This window comes from Corythoichthys intestinalis, chromosome 14 (genome assembly GCF_030265065.1).
Source record: "Corythoichthys intestinalis isolate RoL2023-P3 chromosome 14, ASM3026506v1, whole genome shotgun sequence".
Classification (NCBI taxonomy): Eukaryota; Metazoa; Chordata; class Actinopteri; order Syngnathiformes; family Syngnathidae; genus Corythoichthys; species Corythoichthys intestinalis.
In genome coordinates, this window is record NC_080408.1 from 21,697,290 (window position 1) to 21,717,037 (window position 19,748).

The 19,748-nt window shown below is 38.9% G+C and overlaps 1 protein-coding gene across 11 annotated transcripts in view; it reads right to left on the reverse strand.

Annotated features, from left to right (window-relative positions):
• Positions 1-16,485, reverse strand: part of LOC130929430 (discs large homolog 1-like protein) — a 56,263-nt gene extending 39,778 nt beyond the window's left edge. For 2 of the 11 annotated variants that reach the window (XM_057856543.1, XM_057856539.1), the window contains exons 1-4: positions 15,988-16,404; positions 12,326-12,457; positions 8,274-8,437; positions 4,277-4,348 (exon numbers count right to left, since the gene is read on the reverse strand). In XM_057856543.1, the coding sequence (XP_057712526.1) occupies positions 4,277-4,348; positions 8,274-8,437; positions 12,326-12,457; positions 15,988-16,006 (387 nt within the window). In that variant the 5' untranslated portion in view covers positions 16,007-16,404. Of the gene's footprint in view, positions 1-1,967; positions 2,947-4,276; positions 4,349-8,273; positions 8,438-12,325; positions 12,458-15,987 lie in introns of those variants that run through there. The other 9 variants (XM_057856540.1, XM_057856541.1, XM_057856538.1 and 6 more) reach the window with 9 other exon arrangements.
• Positions 16,486-19,748: the final 3,263 nt, after the last annotated feature.

Sequence of the window (19,748 nt, forward strand, 5' to 3'; positions counted from 1 at the left end):
CCACAGCATTCCTGATCATTTTAACACAAATTGTGCCATCTAGTTCATTAAACGCAGGATTTTTTTTTCTGTGCACCGGGCCGTTCTAATTAATTGATATGAAACCGTATATCAGCATAACATACCGTGTTTATTGACCTTGTAAAGCCAGTATAAGGCGGAAAACACAGACAAGACTGAAAAAGCAGTTTCTGCCCTTACACTCCCTCTTTAAAAGAAACTGCTACATTTTAAGCCAAAACAACTGTTGTTTGATAGAACAACATGTCTATATGCTGTCATAGCAGATTCATGGCGCATTAAGCCCCCGAACTATTTCTAATTTGTCCGTTTTACCCAGGAAACCCCCGTTTACAGACGTCGCGCAACAGCTTTTGTTTCAACCCAGCCATAAAACGAAGGTAATTAATTATATTTATTATTCAAAATGACATTTTTAGCTTAGAATAATTAATTGATGTCTAATATTTCGTTTAGGAAAAAAAAACGACTTTAAAAAATTATTCACTCGCATATTTTAAACTTTTAAACAAATTACGTCAAAATGAAAAAAATGGTGTCTGTAAAAAAGTCACGGATATCTACCTCATACCTATCGCTTAAGTGTATTTTTTTTTTGTTACTGTTACATTTTCCCCGATATGTTAGATGATAATCGATCCAAACAAAGAAAAATTGAAAGTTTAAAAGGGTAAATATATGAAACAGAAAGTCTCGACCACTCCTTAATGTCTGCGATTTTTGCATCGCGACACTTGTTATATTACCATGTTACACCCATAAAATCCCCCCAAAATCCGGCTGTGGCCATTCACAGCTGTGTCTTGACACTCGATGATACATGCAACATGGAGTTTTTGGATCGAAACAAGTTAAGTATGCGATCTCGTTAAAATCGTGGCGTCTTTAATTCTGCTCTTGCGTACTCTCACCTTCAGTTAGGGCTTCGCTGTTTAAATTTTTTTTTTTTTTTTTTAACGCCCTCCCATTCAAAATTTTTGTTCCCCCAGAAAATATAGATTTTAAGCTTTCCAATGATGTGTTACACATGTATATAGGACAATTTTGAAATTTGGTCAAATTGGGGGTCTCAGAGCGGAACTTCAAGTCACCTGAGTGATTTCTGCCATAAGTAAAATACAGTTGTAAAAAACAATTATTTTGATAGTCGATTAATCGCCGATAAATTTTGCACATGTCGATTCATCGGCTCGCAAATAAATCACATCATATATTAACAAGTAATTCACAATTGAGCTGGAAATGGGCTTTGAAACCAAAAACTATGCGGTGAGAAAAGGTAACCATTAAACATTATGTAAGTATTTACCGTTTTCCAATGCAAAAGCAGATGTTAGCAAATATATCTCATTTAGATTCGCTAAAAAGACCTACTGTCATTGATTACTACAGAAATCAATTATTTTTATTGCACCCCTTTTTTGTTTTTAGGTTAAAAAAAAAAAATTTAAATACATAACGGAAATTGAAAAATACAAAAACATTTTTTCCTGTTTGGTTTTAGAATATATCAAAAACATATCATTAAAAAATATATACAGTACGTTTTCCTTATTTATTTTTCCAATATAGTCTGTTTTCCAAAAAGAAAATAACTACAAAATAAAAATAAATAAGAGAATATTCACCATTTTCAGGCCAACCGTTGACGATAAATTTGATAATGGATTAATGGATTCATAGTGGCAGCTCTAGAGTAAAAAGCCAGGTTGGTTTGGTCCATTGGGCGCCCGTCTTCAGCATCAGTTACGATGAAGAACACGACAGTACGACGTCACTGAGCACAAGCGGGCTGCGTTAGAAAGCCGCGCTATTTTAAGAGCACCAGGCACATACAAGAGGCAGAAAATCTCCTTTTTCCATCAGCAGGCAGAAGAACCCGAAAGCTGACGAGATGGGACAGAGATGCGACGGAGCAAGTGAAGCGCGCGAGCGATTATCGTTACCTTGGTGGTGACGATACAAATACAGTCCATGGTCCCCAGCCCGGCCCAGCTCAGCGGCCGGTGGCGTGCGCGCTCCAGAAACGCGAGCTGCGCCGGTCAGTGGGCCAGTGAGCCTCGCCGAGGCGCGGGGAGGGCCGCCCCGCTCCTCCCCCGGACCTCCGTCATTCTCCGCGGCCGCCTCGGCTCGCGCGCTACTGCTGCCTGTGCGTGGCTGGCCACGCAGTGGGGGGAGGGTGGGGTGATCTAGTCGCTGTGGATGCTCCAGTAAGCATCTCGCCCACAAAAAACTGTACAGGTATATACTGTACAAGAGGATGCAATATCTGGAGAAATTGCTAGAGAATGCTTTGTCGTCTCTCCCTTGGGTCACTTTTTCAGTCACTACTAATTAATTTCGTGGTATTGTCAGGTCACTTCTTCGTTAACTCATTGGCAGTCAAATATTGATCCCTCAATGCCAGCCATACAAGCTCAAATTGGATGTTTATTGTTGTCCATGGCATGCAAGGAGTTAATTTTGAGTCACTTTCCGCAAATTTTGGGGTAGATTTTGACGCTATCGGGCTATTTTTTTCCGTATAACAATTGAATAGGACCTGTCTGCCATTGAAAATGTGTGGAACATTATGAAGCATAAAATACCACAACAAAGACTCCGGACTATTGAAAGGCTAAAGCTGTACATCATGGGAAAGAATTCCACCTATAAAGCTTCAACAATTAGTGTCCGTCCGAAGTTTCCAAAACGTGTTTTGGAACGCATTGCAGCCGCAAAAATCCAAGTTTATGATTATTTTCTAAAAACAAAGTATCAGTTTAACATCAGATATTACTTTGTAGCACATTCAATTACCGCATTGGTCCGAATATAAGACAGCCCTGATTATAAGACTACCCCCTCTTTTACAAGACAAGTTTGAAAAAAAGACTTTTTGAACACCAAATTAATTTTTATACAGAAAATAATTACAGTACATCTGAAACAAATGATTATAACAATATATTTGAGAGAAAAAGCATGTTATTTTGCCTCATTAAAATCTTAATATCTGAACATTTAAATATGTAAACTAAAGTGCAATCGCATTCGTAAAGGAATGGCTTCTGGTTTTTGAAATGTAAATAAAACAATGTACTGTGATAAAACAACAAAATTGCAATAACTGCATTAACCATCAAAGTGAAGTCTAACTTTAGTCTTGAAACACATCTGAATAAGGAAAAACATTGCTATAAAATAATGCAAACTGGTTAAACGTTAGAGTAGTTGAGATCTGTCATCTAGCGTTGTGAATGGGTATAATGTCTAGACTGCAAATATAAGACGACCCCCACTTTTTCAGTCTTATTTCAATGCAAAAAACACCATCTTATATTCGGGCCAATTTGGTACATATAGGTCGAACATAATTTCAGAAACATTGTATTCTGTTTTTATTTATGGTTAACAGAACATCACAACTTAACTGAAATTGGGACTGTACTGTATATAAAATATCAACCAAGTCTAGAATTGTACCGAACCTGAACTACAACAGAGCACTACTCTAGTCTTGACTCAAACAATATGAGTTCTAGATCAGCGCTCATCAAATGAGCCACAGCAAGAAAACCAGTGACGACTAGTTGACGCATATCTATTTTCTGTTGCATCACGGTATGCCGCCGCCGCGGCCTACCACTCAACTTGGCCCGCAAACGTGACTGCAACTGAAGCAGCGAGGGGGCAGTGCGCTCGTGTCCCGGCATGAGCGCCGAGGCGGGCATGTCGTCTGTGCGATGGAAATGCTGGCCGTTACCGTGGCAACACCGCAGAATCCCCCGAAATGGGGAGAAGACCACACCGAGGCCTACAGGCTCACGACAAAGTCAGCATTCAAGTCAGGACGCAATTTGATGCTGCGCCATAGACTTCATAATGATAATCATTATGAAGTCTATGGCTGCCCCTACACAGAATTCCGAAGGACACACTCTTGCTCACGTCAACAAAAGATAGCACATTAGTGCTGAGCGATATGAAAATATCACCAAAACAATAGTAAATTATGTATCGCCATAAGTTCCTTCTATCATCACCATCGGCAATTTTTTATTGGCTACTAGAGGTTACTGTGAGACACCACACAAGATAAACGTGGTGCATAAATAGTTAACAGTTAAACTAATTGTCTGTCATTGATGGTGATAGACAGGTGGCGTGCGCGCGTATGCAGGCAGGCAGGCAAGCACGGGCCCCGCCCGATTTCATGCTCCCACGTTTACAATTGGATTCCGCATGCGTCGTCGCCGCTGCCCACGCTACTTACTTGGGCGTCACGCTTTGGCGAGCGCGAGGCCTCAACCAACACGTGCAGGATTTCATTGAGGAGGGCCGAATCCTGCCGTTGGCGGCGGGGGACAAAGAGGGCGTGGTCACTCACGTCATCATCACCATATATACACACAAGCGCAAATCACCCAAATAAACTTACAGTATTATATCCATTTCTATTAGTGCTGTACGATAAATCACTAAAACGATATAAAACTTTTTATTGAAATTTTGCATGTCTTTCGTCATTACTGGCATAGATAGACCTGTTCCTGGAAAGAACATTTTGGCCAGCAGATACCCGCAATTTACACCGTCTTGGCACATTTTGGAATTCCAAATGCTATTGTAGTAAGACAACTGACCTCAAGATGTCCCTATTGCACTCAGTAGTAGCCAATTGACTCCACCTGCCTACCATATGCGAGTGTAATCTACTGGTGCACGATAATTATTGGTCCGATAATAGGAATTATGACGTCATCCCAATAAATCCGACAACTTTATTAATAGGCCCGATAATATATCATATTTTTGGCATGGTGTCGGTGGATTGGAATGTGTGCGTTTGTTTCCACTCCTGTTTTGCCAGGATGCAAAGTTTTGTTATTGTTCTAGAAGTCGTATTTTTCCATCACTGAGTGTTGAACCTTACTATGGCAATTAGCAAATGTTTGCTTTTTACTAGGGCTGCAGCTATCGATTTATTTTAGTAGTCGATTAATCGATGAACTAGTTAGTTTGAATAATCGAGTAATCGGATAAGGAACATGAAAAATTAAAATACCTGAGCTAAGCCTCAAACGGCATAAATAAATGAGGATCTATGTACAACAAAAGAACAGTTGGCTAACTTGCATAGCAAAAGTCCGCTAGCTTAAATGCTGTAAAATGCTAACTTTTTTTACATTGTTTTTAACAAATGGTTCAGACACATATTCCCACAAAAAAACGGCTAAATATATTTATGAACTAATTTACGAATGCATTAATAAACATTAGCTCAAACAAAAACTTAGCTTGCGTTGGTCTTAACAGGGAGCAGTTGGATTCAGCCATGTGTGAAATGAGGCAGACCAGAGGACAGAATCCACCCTAATCAATACAACTAAATGCAAACACTTTCAAAATAAACCATTACAACGCCACTTTAATTAAACAAACACTCGAAGCAACACAATTTAATTTGAATATTTTATTCTAATCGAATACTCGAGTTAATCGATTAATCATTGCAGCACTACATTTTACAGTGCGATGTTTGTAGGTTATTGAGAGGCATTTTGGTTATTGATAGGCTTGCTGTCCTATAACTGCGAGGTTAAGAAAGTTGTGTCTTCTCTCCTGTTGCACCAAATGTTGCACGGGCAGTTTTATCCGCTAACAAAGCAAATTACCTGTTGGGTTTATGTTTGTTTTAGTTCAGGGCTCATTGTTCAGGGGAACACATCTTCAATTACATTGACTGATTGATTGCGATTGACTCGAATTATATTGATTTGGAAAAAAATAATTATGAGCATTTTATTTGAAGTCAAAACTGTTCTTGTTTTTGTTTTGTTCATAATAGTAATGTTCATGCCATCATGAAAAATCTGGTTAGGTCAAAGGCAAATCCAAAGAGGAGCAGGAAGTTATCGTTATCAAAAAATGGATATCCTGCACCTAGCGTAATCGAAAGAAAACAATTAGTTCAAATAGCAATAATAATTAATTATGCTAACGTATTATTCAGCTGTTTTAAAAGTCAAAACCTCTAGTCACAAGTATTATTAGCCAATTAAATAGCTTTACAGCAGGGTAAAAATACTGTACGTACGCTACTGTGCTGCTTCTGTTTACCAGGATAGTTTTAAATTGCAGCACTACTTGATGCATTTATCCTCTGTGACATGTCGGTTTAAAGTCAATTCATGTCGCATATAGTGATATCGCACAGCACTACTTTCAATTATTTATTGTTCATACTTTCATCCATTATATATGTATAAATACAGTATATTAGTCCATTTGAGCTTTTATACATACAGTGGTAAGAAAACGTATCAACCTTTTGGAATTTCTCACATTTCTGCATAAAATCACCATCAAATGCGATCTGATCTTTGTCAAAATAACACAGATGAAAATACAGTGTCTTCTTTAAAACCACCCAAACATTAATAGGTTTCCATATTTTAATGAGGATTGCATGCAAACAATGACAGATGGGAGGTAATAAGTAAGTGAACCCTCTGCCTAAGGAGACTTAAAGAGCAATTGAAACCAATTTTTACCAAACAACTTAAGGTAGATGTGTGCCCAATCACTGATGATTGTGTCAAAGCTGACCTGGTCACTATAAAACAAACCTGGTCAGAATTGTCTTGATAAGAAGCATTCTATGATGTGCGTTATGGCCCGGTCAAAACAGTCGTCTAAAGACCTGCGATCCAAGATTGTTGATTTGTATAAAGCTGGGAAATGATACAAAACCATTTCTAAAAGTGTGGATGTTCATCAATCGACAGTCTGAGAAGTTAATTACAAATAGAGAGAGTTTGGCACTGTTGCTTCTCTCCCAAGGAGTGGCCGTCCACCAAAGATGACGCCAACAGTACAGCGCAGAATACTCAGAGAGGTAAAAAAGAACCCCAGAGTGTCTGCTGAACTTACAGAAATCACTGGCACAGTCCAATATTTCTGTGCACATGTCAACTATATGTAAAACTATGGCCAAGAATGGTGTTCATGGGAGGACTCCACGGAGGAAGCCACTGCTGTCTAAAATAAAACATTGTTGCTCGTTTAATGTTCGCAAAAAGGCACTTGGACACTCCACAGAAGTTTTGGCAAAATATTTTTTGAACTGATGAAACCAAAGTTGAATTGTTTGGGAGTAACACACAACGTCATGTGTGGAGGAAAAATGGAAAAGCTCACCAACATTAACACCTCATCCACACCGTGAAGCATGGTGGAAGGAGCATCATGATTTGGGGCTTTGCTACATCAGGACCAGGACAACTTGCAATCAAAAATAGAAGAAGGAATTCAAAAGTTTATCAGGATGTTTTGCAGGAAAACCGGAGGCTGTCCGTCAGACAGTTGAAACTAAATCGAAAACATAGAAGTAAATCAACTTCAGAATGGTTTCAGAAGAAAATACACATTCTGGAGTGGCCAAGTCAAAGTCCAGACTTGAACCCCATTAAGATGCTGTGGCATGACCTAAAGACAGCAATTCATGCCAGGCATACCAGGAATCTGACTGAACTAAAACAGTTTTGTAGATAAGAATGGGCCAAGATTAGTCCTGATCGATGTGCCGAGCTGCTGATCTGCAGCTACAGGAAGCGTCTGGTTGAAGTTATTGCAGCCAAAGGGGGGGGGGGGGCAAAATAGTAAATGTGATGGTTCACTTACTTATTTTTCCCCCTACTGTCATTGTTTGTAAAATTTGAAAACCTATAAATGTTTTGGGTGGTTTTAGTTGAAGCAGACACTTTTTTTCATCCGTGTGATTTTGAAAAAGATCAGATCACATTTGATGGTGGTTTTATGCAGAAATGTGAGTAATTCCAAAAGGTTCAGATACTTTTTCATACCACTGTTACTGTACTTTTATGGATTTAGAATTGTTTATTTCAACTTGTATTTATTTCAATTCCTCAAAAATTTTAAGTGTGTATTTCAGTTTGTTTCAATATTCATTTCATTAAATTATGTCATTGTGAAGGAGTGCCAAAATGAAATAAATAAATCTCGAAATAAATTAACTCACTAACTGCCATTGAATGTTCGTTCATTTGCTGCCACTCCTTCCACTCAAATGGATTGGATGTCAATGACAGAGAATGAGTTAAATGTAAATTCAGACAGGTTAAAGATACATAGATTTGATGATGCGTTTCTTGATCTATTTTTGGCAATCAGGCTCCTCCATATGCGTGCTATCTCGCAGTGGCATGAACTTGCTTCGACTTATTTCGTTTTAGTTGCGAGCACGTTACCTCGATGCTGGTACTAAGGCTGGGCAGCGTGTCGGAGGTGACGGTGGTGCTGGGAAGGCTGGAGAAGTCCCACGGGTTGACGGGAGCCGCGCCCTCCGCCGTCTTGCCGCTCTCCGCCCACCTCTGGCTGTCCAATAAGGTCACTTCGTAAAACTCTTGGATATCTGTCGCAGAAGAGAAGAGCCTTCAATCATTTAAGCGTAAATCAAGTTCAATGGCAGTGTATGAGTAAATAACATTATTCATCCGTGAAAATATCCGAGGCAACTTTGGATTTTCCACAAAATTTGTCAAACCGCTGGTTGTTATGAAATTTAAGATTATAAAGAAAAAGTGTAATGACACATACACCAGTAGATGCCAGTGTTGCAGTCCCTTAAATGTTATCGTGTTGTTGTGCAGTTGGCAGTGTAGCCTAAGCAAGTTTGTCAAAAGTATCGAGAATTATCGATACTGAACTTTTGTATCCGGATAAAAGATTTGATTGCAAAAGTATCAAAACTCCGTTATTTGTTTAAGCACGACCGCCATTTACCAGAAATTTCTTGTTTTGGGTTAAATTTGATTTAACGCTACTCTTGGTAGTAATGGAGGATATTTCTGCATTTTACTTGTTAACTCATTGGCCGCCATTGACGGCACTGACGGCAAATTAATGAACGTTCATTTGATGCTACCTTCCCAATTCAAATGGATGGGAAAGTCTACTAGTGATAAACTCATTTAAAGAGTTTTAATTTACTTTTTAAGAGCCGCACTTGGACATCAAAGAATTCATTAAAAAATATTTTAAATTTGCAGTATCCAAAATGGTATTGAGTATTTTTTCTTAGTATTGATAGAGTTGAAAATTTTTGTATCGTGACAATAATTTTTTTTTTAGGTGTGTTCTATATACAAGGTATTTATGGGCCCTTCGACAATATTCACTTTTCTCACCGCCATTATTGAGAAAGGGCACAATCAGATGTTTATTTTGGGGAAGTTTCTAGTATGGAAAAAGACAGATAAAAATAGATGAAATATTCACAACACTCACGCTGATGTAAAAATACTCCCTCCACCCCCTCCACTTTCACTTGCCTTGATGGAGGCCAGCAAGCGACTACAGCTTCCAACATTTACAAATTCAACACTAAAAGTCCTCTCGGGACAATGGAGTGACGACATGATGCCGAGCAGATGATTAGAGTGAGCGTTGATGTTTGCCATCTGCTGACGTGGACGCAGGCCAGCGCAAGAAGGACAAGAACAACAAAGTGGAGCGTCTCAGATGGCGAGGGAGGGCCTGGTGGGGGGGATTATCAAGGGGGTGGAATGGCCGTGTCCGCAGAGGGATTACAAGCGGCTCGGCCCGCTGCCGAGGTCGCCTCACTTTCCAACGCTTTGGGCTCATAACATCATGTTTCACTGCCATTGACTGCGATAGATATTAATCCATTTTAACTGGGATGGCTGGCATTGAATAATCATTTTTAGGTGCCATTGACATCCAATCCTTTCCGAGTGGGAGGGCGAGCAGCGAATCACCAGACGCCACCCTCCCACTTCAAATGGATTGGACGTTTACTAGTAGTGAACTAATTTTAAGAGTTTCGTCAATTGCCGTCAATGGCAGCCAATGAGTATGAGTACACCTTATGGAGGGTAAACATCCTAATGACATTTGTGAGGACAACGACGTCAGTGATGATGAAAAAGCATGCATCAGACCGCATCCCCGCCGTTTCCAGTTAGCGGGTGGCGAGCCACACAAACACATTAGCGTAACTTCAACCAGGATAACTGAACTGTCAATCACTTGTCAAGGGTTGCAATTTGCAACTAACGATATTTGAATAATTCATTAGTCGGGCCATATTTGTATTCCTGTTATCAATATATCAGTGATATCAACACACAGGTGCATAAGAACAACAATGATAGTCAAATTTCAAATTGGCTATAAAGTTGTTGCTGAGATCACAGCTCGTGGTAATACAAAGCATGAGTAAAAATAGCATACTGACAATGAAATTCTGAAAAATGCATTGTAACAAAGCTCTTGTTCTGTGTATGAAACCGATGTCGCATTATGTCCACAATAAAGGAATTACAAAGTGTAATTACATTTGTACATTATCTTGCAAACTAAAAAATGCAATTCTCCGAGTCAATTGACTGATTGACAGCTAATAAATTATCAAATCAAACAATTTAGCCACTGAATCGTAAAGAAAAAAAAAAAAAAAAAAAAAAAAAGTCCAAATCCACTTTTTTGAGCCTCTTAACAGCAAATATTTAGTGTTTTTCCATTTGACAATAATTAGGTTTTTTAATTAAAATAAAAAAAATGAAAAACCTCTTTATTTTTTTAATAAAAAATAAAAGGATAATAAAGTAAATATATTTAAATATATATGAAACAAAAAGGGGGAAAACTCATTTTTAATTATTTTTTTAAAAATAAAATAAAAAAAAAATATATATATATATATATATATATATATATATATATATAGTATTTAACTTCTAAATTAAAAAAAAAAAAAAATTCATTTACAGTTTTTATTTTTAAAAAGTGGAGGTCCAGCTTTCTGGGTGCAAAAGGATTGGACATCTATTGCTGTCAATGGCAACCAATGAAGTATTTAATTATGTTTTGTAATTTGAAAGGAAAAAAAAATACATGAAATTTTAATTGTTACTTTTATATACTTATCTATTCCCTTCATGCCTTTTCATGTATATTTATCTCAGTGCTTCTCAATTATTTCCTGCTATGCCCCCCCAGGAAGACGTAAATGTTCTACGCCCCCCCAACTCTCTGCCGTCACTGTAAACATACAGTAGTATCATTTGTAAATAAAATTCTTATTATTAGTAGTACACCTCCGCATAAAATTGTTATTTATAATGTTGAAGAAAAAAGTTATATAAATCAACTTACAATAAAGTGTAAAAAAAAAATAAATAAATAAAAAAATACATCCATACTGTAAAAATACTCGATACATTTTTTTGACCGTTTGATATTGAAAAATTTAATAAAAATCAATAAATTCAACTTGATTAGCAACATTATCTCACAAGGACAATATGCCAAACAATTAGAGCGAAAAAAAACAAAAATTAATAAAATAAAAACGACAGTGTCATTGAACAGAGGGACAGTTTTTATTTTTGCAGCAGGCAGTATCAGCTCCTTTGCTATGGTGTGGGGTTATTTTGCACTAAGCAACTTGGTATGCCACCTTATATGATGCTGACAATGCTTGCTGGTTACTGATGTAACACTGACAAAGCGGGAGGATTGTTGGCAATATTCGGCACATTTTCGCAGAAAAAAATGCCTGCTGTCCGTTGCTTCGTCATATTTCGTTGTCTTAACTTTTCATGTCTCCAGTGCTCTTTGCTGTGTGCTCTTGTTTGGTTAAAAAATATTGTGCACATGCTGAAAATGAGAGCAGCACTGCCACCCACTGAATAGATGTGCAATTACACTTTATTCTAGTACAGCAAAAAAGTATATTCCCCAAGGTCACATGTACCACCCCCAGTGTCGCTCTGCGCCCCCCTGGGGGGGCCCGCCCCACTATTTGAGAAGTACTGATTTAACTCATTCACTGTCAATAAAATATAAACAAAAATTCAGGAATCAGGAGTTAAAACAAAAAAAGGAGATTTTTTTTTTTTTTACTTAATTAAAAAAATACTTCTGCCTCACAGATCAGAGATCAAGGGTTCAAACCTGGACTCTGGCCTGCCTGTATGGAGTTTGCATGTTTTTCCCGTGCCTGTGTGGATTTTCTCTGCGTCTCCCACATCCCAAAAACATGCGTGAATGAATAGTTGTATTGTTGTTCCCTGCGATTGGCTGGCAACCAATTCAGTGTGTACCCTGCCTACTGCCGATAGTTAGCTAGAATAGGCTCCAATAACCGTCGTGAGGATAAGCGGCACGGAGGATGAATGATTATCATTTTAAAAAAATAAAATAATTAAAAACTGTAAATATATAATCTGTCTGACAGAACGTGGAAGAAACGGGGGCCGGTCCGGTCCATACGTACCGATGAGGGCCTGGAAGAGGTTGCTCTGGAAGATGTCAATCACCCTCTGAATGGATACCCGCAGCGGCCGCTCGTCGGCGTGTTGGAGCTTGGCTCGGTACTCCTCCAGCAAGGACAGCGCACGCTGGGCGTCTGCCATGAAAACAGCAGGTTCAAAGTTAAACCCACAAACGTACGCACTCATACTCCATCCACAACAATTTGGGCCAGTACGAAGTCCACCATCCAATTGATCCACAAATATTTTCATAATCTCTAAATTGTTTAGAGATATTGATGGTCTCAAATTGTTCAAATCCTCTTTTCTAGCCTCTTATTAGTGGTCTTAAAAACAAGCACACAGCACTTAGACTTATTGGTGCCAGTGTTGCCTGTAGTTCATGAGTTAGCCAGTAAAGGGCAGCATTCAGCCTGTAGTACCACACAAAAACATGTCAATTAAAAAAACGGAAAATTTTCAGTTTTTCGCCTTGAATTTGAAATGTTTTATAATGAGTTTACTTCAAGTTAAATCAAATATAAAAGAAATTACCATACTTTTCGGACTATAAGGCGCGCCTGACTATAAGCCGCCACCCACCATATTTGATACAAAAACGACATTTGTTCATAGATAAGCTGCACTGGACTATAAGCCGCAGCTGTCCTTACTCGATTATGGGATATTTACACCAAAAGATATTAACCGGTAACACTTTATTTGACATCGGCATCATAAGACTGTCATAAGACAAAATGAATCACCATGAAGCTTTGAACCAATTGGCTGCAAAGCTTCATTGCTTCAAGAAGGTTCATTTGGCCATCACTGCTCCCTTGGGGGGACTAGTCAACCTCTGCTGCGACCTCCTGTCAATACCGTTTTCGTCCAACATAACCCCTAGCATGCATTGCAGTGCTACAGATGTAAAAAACAATCAAAATTAATGTTCTTTGCTAATTATTTCTTCAGTTACTGTTCCAGCTGTTTCATTCATTGCTAGTTATGGTATTTGGTAACACTTTATTAGACAATGGCACCTTAAGACTGTCATAAGACAATCATAATTATGACATGACACTCTAATTAGCATTAATGAATGCTTATAACATGTTATTTAGTGTCATCCGGGAAATTATCTCACTTTGAATGGTGAATGGATTTAACAGATCCGAGCTGGACATGAATGGAGGTAGTGACATAATTTGCTAGATGACACTTTATGACATCTGTCATAAGCATTCAGTCATGCCCATAAATCAACAAATAAGTCACACTGGACCATAAGCCGGAGGATTCCAAATGAGAAAAAAAAATTTGCGTCTTATAGTCCGGAAATTACGGTACCATTTTATCCTTTTTTTATTAAAATGGATGTTTTTTTTTTTAATTAGCAAGTAGAGCAGGGGTGTCCAAACCGGTCTTCAAAAGCCACTATGGGTCCTGGTTTTTGTTCCTACCAATCAAGCTCAGACAGTTTCACCAATGAACTTTCTGCTAAAACAAGCAGCGCCTGACTGCAATCAACTGATCACACTTGTAAGACACCAGATTAGTGAAAAGGCGTCGTCTTGTTTTGTTGGAATGAAATCCAGCACCCACTGCGGCCCTATGTGGAATAGTTTGGACACCCCTGAAATACAAGGCAGCCAGCTGTATATTAGGAATTCGCCAGTAGAGGGCATAAATGCACAGCCTTTAGCCTGTTAGTGTGCTGAGGCACACGCATGGCTTTTTTTTTTTTTTTTATTTATTACAAAAAACATTTTTTAAATGAAAAAAAAAAAAAAACATTAGTAAAAAATAAAACCCCTTTTTATTTTAAGATTCATTTTAAATTACAAAAATAAGAAAAACGTAAATAGTCTTTATTTTATAGAATTCATGAATTCAACTTTTTACATCAATGCATTAATTTGCTTTATAACTGGTCATTTAAGGTTGTTTTTTAAAACTCTTTTTCACCGCTGATTTCTGGGGGGGAAATACGTTGATAGACGTCCCATCATGTGGCACCGAATCATCTTTCTGTTGTGAATGTAAATGGGTTTTTCACTTGTAATTGTCCATCCATTTGAAGTGTGAGGGTTTGCTTCAAATGGATTGGAGTCCTATCAGCGTCAATAGCAGCCAGTGAGTTATTTTAAAAAAATTACAACTCTTTGAATTAGTTTATTACTGGTAGACAAACTATCCATTTGAAATGGGAGAGTGGCAGTGAATGAGCGTTCTTTCATTCGCTACCAAACCTTTGTTCATTTGCTGCCACCCCTCTCAATTCAAATGGATTGGACGTCTGTCGCCGTCAATGGCACCCATTAAAAAAGCCGCGACTTATGACAATAACAAAAATATTTAATCAACGAACATTTTTTTCATGACGATGACGAGACCATTACGAGCTAAAAACATGTTTTGGGAGACTAAAACCTAAGACTAATGCAAGTTTTCGTCTGACGAGACGACAACTAGACGAAAATGCACAGTAGTTTCCGTCACACGTTCACAATGTGTGACATTTTATGTATAGTTAGCTTGCATCGTAGCAGTCTCTGGTTGTGTCACATATGTTACGTGCTGCTGCTCGCTTGTCACCAGGCTTGCACACACGGTAAGATTTGTTTTCTTTATTTTGCCAGAGAGAATATGCAACGTTGTTTTACCTTTTAAAGGTCTGTGCTGAGTGATCATCACACACTAAATGTAACTCATAGCGTTAGCATTGCATTCGCGTTTGGGTTAGCTAATGCTAATAGCAAACGTCCTCTTTAACTCTCGGACAACATTTTTTTACATAGTTTGTGGCGTCCAGATAGTTGGAAACCTTCATTTATTTTTTGTGGGGAGTAAAATGTTTTAATTTTACAGACGAAAACATTTTTAGTAAATGTCGACTAAAGCTAAATTAGTCTTGAGTTTTCATCAACAAAAACTAGATGAAGACCAACACATTTTGAGATGACTAAAATATGACCAAGACTAATAAGTGTTATCGTCCGAAAGACTAAAACGAAAATGAAAATGGCTGCCAAAAACAACTCTGGTATCACTAGTAGACGTCCAATCCATTTGAATTAGGAGGGCGGCAGCTACTGAACAGTCGTTTATTCGCTGCTAACTCTCCCACTTCAAATGAATTGGACGTCTATCGCTGTCAATGAGTTAATCGAGAAAATCTGTTCTCCAAAATGTAAGGTTGATTTAGCAACACATTGTCATGTCATGGGAAGAAATTGCTTACTAAATCGAAAGCATATATCAATATTGAATCAAATGACGTCATTTTAATTCGAATACGAGTTCAAATACCATCGGATTTTCAGGACTCGAGAGTTCGGCTGGAGTTTGCCCCCCCCCCCCCTAAAAAAAAAAAAAGTGTTTACTCCTCCCAACTTGGACTTAGCATGTCAGGCTAACCGGTTAGCTCGCCTTCTGCTCGGGCCTCTGCGGCTCGGTTCCGTCCAGTCCAAGGGAGGGCTGCCAAACGGCCGGGCCCGCCTTGCACTTTGGTCCCTGAAAGTTGGGCTCTGGTTGGGCGACCAAATTTGGACTTTCTCCCGGCGGGTAGGCTTAGCATGCTAGCTGGCCAGTGAGAGGGAGAGAGGCTTACGCGACCAGAACCAGAAGCAGCGCAGGCAGCCGCCTGACTTGCGGGCTTGCCACTGTTGCCAGTACCTCTTACCTTTCTTTCGGACCGGCATGGCGCCTCCCGTCGGGTTCGGCGGTTCGGAGGGTAATGTCGCCGTCCTGACTAAGTAAGTGGAGTCCTCTCAACTGCTCGACTGGGAGGGACAGGGACGCGTCCCACCGGCACAAGTCCACATAGCCCCTCCCGCCCCACCAGCAACGTCCCGGACGGGCGGTACCACTACGGTGGCTCTCGACGCTCCGAACCGAACCGAGGTTCTGCCTGCGTGTGTGGCGAAAAGAAGAGAAACGAAGCCAACTTGTTTATGCTCAAGTGGAGAGCCACGCGCGTGCACGTCGCTGCAAGTCGTGCACGCGCTTGCCGTGCGTTCGTGTCAAAGTTGAGCGAGTAAATCCCTCCTCTTCCTCCTCCTCATCGTTCAAATCCAAACTTTCCTCCAAAATGGCGTCCCTCTCCGCCTCTTTGCATATAATGTGGCGTTTTTCTTGCTTCCTGTTGCTACTCTTCTACTTTCTTTTGGGAGCAAAACAAAGCTTTTTATTTTAGGCCTCATGTTTTACGAATGACATCATCTTATGTTACTGACAGGTGAAAAAAGAAGTCATGCAGCGCTCTCATCAGTAGAAACATAGATATCTCGCGGAAAACTAGATTCGAAACTTCATATCAGGCGGCGTTAGTAATCGGCGGCCATCTTAAAACAGTAGACTTCTCAGGCGAGGTTTTTGCAGCGAACCTAAAGCGAGTTTCTTCACTAAAATTCTTAACTCAGCAGTCTTGACGGGATTGTCAAACGGTTTGGTTTATATACGTATTAACGTGGCTATGATTAAGGCGATATGTTAAAAAACAACATTACTTTTTAACTATGGAGTTGATCAAGGGCGTAGGTTTGCATCGGGACGGTAGGGACATGACACTACCAATTTTTCAGGACGTTCAAATCAGAGGCGTAGCAAGAGTCCCCGGGGGCCCCAGGCAACAAGCAACATGGGGCTCTTCGAGCGTGTGCAAGTAAGGGGGACAGTTGGACTTGGAGCAATAGAAGAAAGAGTAGCAACACAAAAATACCACCATCGGATGCGGAGGTATACACCTTTATGTGAAATCAGTAGTCAGATTGGCCCGACGACCAACCAAATTCAAATTATTCTGTAAAAACACTGATTGGTGGGCTACCGACCGAAATGAGTATTAAATTTGCTAATATAATTGTTTAGGATTATTTTAAATGCATACATGTTATATTTTTCTTATAGAGTATTCGACGAGACTTTTTTGGGAAAAAATATCACCATATGTTTAAGTAATCGCATGAATAATGATGTGGCCTGTGAAAATCAACGTAAAACAACTCGGCAAGGACTTTCCGGAGAGTATTTGGTGAGTCGCTCTTTAAACAATCATGTGGTATTAATAGCTGATTGGACTTTTTTAAAACATGTATAATCTATGTGAAATGGTTAGTGCTGATTGGGACTGATAACAGAATCGTTAGATAATCTGCCAAATGATTCCATGGTATTGAAACACTCCCTACACTTGTCGCTGCAACAGTGCAGTAAAGCTGCGTGTGCTAATTCTGTTGGTTTCTAGGGGCCCCTGCTGCCTAGGGGCCCTAGGCAATTGCCTGGTTTGCCTAATGGGTCGCGACACCTCTGATTCAAATTGTCCCCACCAACTTTTCAGCAACCTTATTTGCATTATATAATGACTTCAGTTATATATGTACAGTAATTTAGATTGTCTTCACATATGCTGTCAGGATATAATTTACCCTAACATTATTAAGTGAATTATTTTCATTATGTTCAGACATGAATTTTCACTTGTTGAATGAGTCTATTTCTTTTCCCTTAAACGCACACACAAACACTAAAAGCCCCAACAGAAACACAACATACCGCCTCCTCCGCCCCCTTCGAAGAGGAGGGATATTAGAAGTTTTTTTCAGCCAGCAGCAGCCGCTGGAGGTAACGTAAAAAAGTAGGGGTGTGACAATATATCGAAATGGTAATATATCGTGTTACTTTGTATCCCAAAAGGTTATCGATATACTCCTGCCAAGAATCGAAATATCATTTTAAAAAGGTATCAATGTCTAAAAAAAAATAGATAAAAATGAACCAAGAAGTTGCTATCAAAATCTTCCACCATAATAGTGTCTCAATTAACTCTAAGGCTGCTTTGACGGTACTTGACGCCCAATCCATTTAGACTAGGAACGTCCGTTCATTCAAAACCAGAGCGTTCAGTCATTCTGTCCGATTTTCAGGGCCTTTGCAGGTCACTTGCTGTTCATTTTAGGGCATTTACAGGTCATTTCCTGTTGAGTTTGAGTAACTGCCTATTCATTTGGGTGATTCCCAGGTCACTTCCTGTTCTGTAACTCAAAATAAACAGGAAGTGACCCATACAATATCCCAAAATGAACAGGAAATAACTGAAAATCAACAGGTAAATGACCTTAAATGGCCCAAATTACCTCATTGCCTGGCATTGGCTGCCACTGACGGCCATAGACGTTCAATCCGTTTGAAGTGGGAGGGATGGCTGCCACCCTAGCAGTTCAAATGGATTGGACGTCTACTAGTGATTAACTCATTCCAATTCACAGCAGAAGCTTGTTTTTCTGTTTATAAGTTGTTTGTAGAATATTCTAGAATGATTTCCTGACCAATGTATCGATAAATGTTGTATCGCTATATCGTCAGATCATCGTTATCGTGAGCTTTGTATCGCAAATCGTATCGTATAGTGAGGTACCAAGAGGTTCCCACTCCTAGTAAAGAGACGTCAATGTTGTGGAGGTGGGGGGACACACCACTAATTTTGCTACTGAAAGTCCAACCTGCATCAGAGTTAGCATAACATTAAACTGTGTGAATTTGCTAACCTCCAAAACTCCAGTAGGAAGCTACTTTGAGAGAAGTGTCCTCCTGTATGTGTTTTCTACTGTTAACGTTAAACTGTGAGAAATGTAGTGAACCGCGGTTTACCCCCTTCACTGCAATTTTCATTTTTATTTTATTCATGTGGTCTTTAAGCAGTTTAAAGGAGCTTTCATTTTTTGTTCTGTAAGAAAGAAGTAGTGTTTTACCTGATGGAAACCTCCTTTTTATTATTACTATTTGTTTTTTTGTTTTTGATTTTTTTGTTTTTCCCCTCCTAAGATGTTTTTTCAGTTATATTGAATTTCCTTATTTAGACAGATAATGTTGTGTGGTCTTAAGACAAATGCTTTTGTTTTTATTATTCCTTGATATTTAAGAAATTTTTTATCACGTTTGTATTCATTGTGTGTGTTAATATCATTTTTTAAAGTTATGTTCAAATATTGCAATTTAAATTTGCTAATAAAATCCAGATATTTATTCTGGAAGTTTTCAAAATGTTTTTTTTAATATGTTTGAATTGAATGGTGTATCACCTGAACCAACACATATGAAAGTTATTATAAGTCAATACAGATTTATTTTGCATTGATCATTTAGCCTATTAATTAATTAGGTTCAAATTTAGCCCTTACCTCCGTTCACCCAATCTGTTTGGTCATATTAATGTCCCATCCCCAGCAAAAAGTGTCCATGCAGGTTATGCTGTTAGATCATCCCTACCAATGTTGAGATCAAACCTACGCCCTTGGAGTTAATCTACTGGATTTCTGACATTTATGCCATTTGAAAATCAGTTGAAATTGAGTAATTTCGTTATCCTAATACCATAATTGGCTAAATCATATTTTGGCCTGCCTAAATTTAATACTCAAACACTGCGGCACCGTCCTGATTTAT